The sequence below is a fragment of the Poecilia formosa genome, unplaced genomic scaffold (assembly GCF_000485575.1).
Source record: "Poecilia formosa unplaced genomic scaffold, Poecilia_formosa-5.1.2 Scaffold796, whole genome shotgun sequence".
Classification (NCBI taxonomy): Eukaryota; Metazoa; Chordata; class Actinopteri; order Cyprinodontiformes; family Poeciliidae; genus Poecilia; species Poecilia formosa.
In genome coordinates, this window is record NW_006800735.1 from 67,963 (window position 1) to 71,313 (window position 3,351).

Below are 3,351 nucleotides of genomic sequence, written 5' to 3' on the forward strand. Positions count from 1 at the left end.
CCTAAATCTCGTCAGCGACAATAGGCGAGAGCGGTCCATGAGGGTCTATCCTTATATTATGTCTATATATACTCCATTTACACGCCACGCTGCTGTTAGTGGATGTAGCTGTGCGTCGGATTTATGGCCGTACTGGAAACACAATGCAAAGGTTCCGGTTCTGGACCAAAGAATATAAAAATAAAAGAGTAAAGCGGTTAATTGCATTGAACTTTTAATTCATTAATAAATTAAAATTTAAAGTTCCCAACTTGGTGATAATTTTTGGAAAACATCTTTGCTGTTGTCTGATCTGCTGCTCTGCTCTCCCCCTTCATGACTGACTGATCAATTGAGTGATTGATTAAAACTTACCACTGATCCATTTTGCCTCCGGATCGTGGATCTCGAAGCTCCTCTGGAAAAGGTCATCCAGAGCCAGCGGCGCGCCCAGCGGCTTACCGGACCCATCTGAGAGCAGGAAGGAGAAATGAGCGCTCAGCGGAGGAGACGAGCGGCTGCTGCCATCGGCTCACCTTGAGACAGCAGGACTATGGAGAGGCCGATGCAGGAGAGGACAGCCATGATGACCAGCAGCGAGATGCCGATTCCCTTCCAGTTCCGGTCGGGTCCGATCGGCCCAATGTCCTGATGAACAGGAAGGAAGAACTTCATTAACTACAGGGAAAAAACGACGAGTGTAAGTTGGTTATTTAGCTGGTTTTAAAAGGAAAATAAACAACAGTTCATTTTTAAGGTAATTTTATTTAGTTTGTGCATTTTCAGAAACAAGGCAGTTTAAAGTGATGGTTCATTTTTCATATTTTATTCTGACTTTACAAACGACACCATGGAGAAGAAACAGAGGTGAGCTGAAGTTTCCATATTTACATGTTTCATCATTTCAATCAGAAAATGCAGAACTACGTTTGTTTAGCAGCTGGGAGGATAAATACACACATTTATGGATAACAGAGATGAACTCTGGATCAATGATGCATCCCTTCAATTTCTCCAGAGTCTTTGGTGCTTCAGTTCTCATTAAATATGTGTGTGAGTGTGTGTGTGTGTGAGAGTGTTTGGCAGCTTCCAGCCTCCTTTTCTTGTACTGGCTGTTTGTTTGACCCGCTCTGTTAGGTCAGAACCGGAGCGGGTGGGTCTGACTGGACCTGCGGTTCTTCTGTGACGTTTGGAGCCGTTAGTCGGGAGCAGCAGCCTGAGACCCTGAAGCTAAAATGTTGGATCTGCGGCAGAGAAAAGCTTTTCTAGAAACGACCTGCTGCAGCCGCGGTTAGCTGCCGATGCTCCTGTTGGCAGAATATTTCAACCTTCAGTTTAATCTCTGGGCATTTCGCTCTTTATGATTTCATAAACTGAAGGGATTTTCATAAAATCATTAAATAAAGCCACAATGGAAACATTGGTTTGTTCATCCTGGTTTTATGCTAATAAAGTCACGAGACGAGATTTAAAGGAGCTGGAAGCTCAGCTAGAAAACATATGAAATGCTGCGTGTGTTTAAATCACAATGAGTCATTTCATAATTTATCATTATCTTATTGTGCTGGAATGTTGATAATTCATTTAATATAAATCAGGTGGTTTTGTTTCATTTATTTATCAGTGTTTTCTGCATCAAGGGCCAATTTGACCGAGTGTAAAATTAAATCCCCTTTATCATCCATTTTAGGGTAGGGTTAGCATTTGTTGCAGAATGTTAGCATTAGCATAACACTGCGATTTATTTTAAAAACCTGTGAACATTAATCATACTGCGCTAAATTAACACATTCTGTTATGATTCTTTACCAAGACAGATTCTTATGGCACAAAATGCTAATCTATTGATGTTTCCACTGTCACACATTAGCATTAGCAGTTTGGCTAGCTCTGTCCAGATCATTGTGATGTCAGTGTATTGTACAGACTCTGAACTTTACTTTTACAGAAGCAGCAGATGAATTTGTAAGACATTTTTATTGATGTTGATACTAACAGCATAAAAACACAAGCATAAAAAAACATTAGCATAAGGGGCTGCACAGTGGTGCAGTGGGTAGCACTGCTGCCTTGCAGCCAGAAGGTCCTAGGTTCGGTTCCTGGCCCAGGTTCTTCTGCATGTTCTCCCTCCGGCTCTCTGCTTCCTCCCACAGTCCAGAAACATGACAGTCAGGTTAACTGGTCTCTCTAAACTCTCCCTGGGTCTGCGTGTGTTCATGGTTGTTTGTCTGTGTTGCCCTGCTACCTGTCCAGGTGACCTGTGACCCCACCTCTTGCCCAAAGCATTTGCTGGAGAGGCACCAGCACCTCCTAGGAACAAGGTGGAAGAAACCTTTGCTGCAAATATGAATATTAGAAATTCATTTAGACAAAATGGAGCTGCGACGCAGTTAGCTGCTCCTGTTGAACCCAACCAGATGAATTGTCAGAAATTCTCTCTGCGCTGTCAAATCGGGACAGATTTTGTTCTGAGGATTTAGAAACTTCAATTTCAAACCTAAGGCTGTTTTTCATTTCATAAGTTATTGTAACTAAAGTGTTTTTATCTGGTTTTAATCCCGAATTCATTAAATTAGCAGGTTCTCCTTTCCTGTTTCCTTAGTCCTGTCTCAAATCCATCAATTTGATAACTCAGAGGAAACATTCCTGGATTAATCTGCAGAGAGAAATACTGGAGCTAATCGTCTGAATGAGCCGGAACCACCGGACATTTCTGTTGCATCAGAACCAGCAGGAACCAGGAAACGATGCCTGCTGATTGGGCTCCACTGATCCACCAATCAGCTGTTTCATTCCTGATGCTAACAGCTGACCTCTGACTCCAGCTGAGGTTTTCCAGCCAGGAAATTTTCTGTGGTCCTGCAGCTGCAGGGAAACCAGATCCACTGCAGTTCTTTTACTAAAACACATTTATTGATTAACAAATCAAAAATACTTTTCATACATGGATTTATTTAAAATGCCTCCATCCTGCCCAGTTCAAAGTTTTTCTGCTGATTTTTCCTTTGATAACCTTAAAGGGAACCGCGACTAGTAATAAAAATAGACCTTATCTGGGAAATATTTATCTCAGATGTAAAAACAATACAGTAATAATACTGTAGGTTATTTAGTTTTTATAAATTTTAATAAAATATTTTCATAGGGATGTCTCCATGTTTTTCACACTGCAAGGCATTCTGGGTAAATGACGTGTAACGGTCCAACCATAGACATAATATAAGGATAGACCCTCAAGGACCGCTCTCACCTATTGTCGCTGACGAGATTTAGGGCGGCCATCTTGGAGCGGTACTCCACTCCACTCAGCGTTATGCGTTTAGCAGCACAATGACGTATCAGCGCATTTAATCGATCATAACACACTTTTTT

The 3,351-nt window shown here is 41.7% G+C and overlaps 1 protein-coding gene across 2 annotated transcripts in view; it reads right to left on the reverse strand.

The window, feature by feature from the left end:
* LOC103131620 (inactive dipeptidyl peptidase 10) overlaps window positions 1–3,351 on the reverse strand; it is a 64,930-nt gene that overhangs the window by 39,370 nt on the left and 22,209 nt on the right. For both annotated transcript variants that reach the window (XM_007543300.2, XM_016666783.1), the window contains exons 2-3: window positions 516–627; window positions 355–450 (exon numbers count right to left, since the gene is read on the reverse strand). In XM_007543300.2, coding sequence (XP_007543362.1) covers window positions 355–450; window positions 516–627 — 208 coding nt within the window. The remainder of the gene's footprint in view (window positions 1–354; window positions 451–515; window positions 628–3,351) is intronic.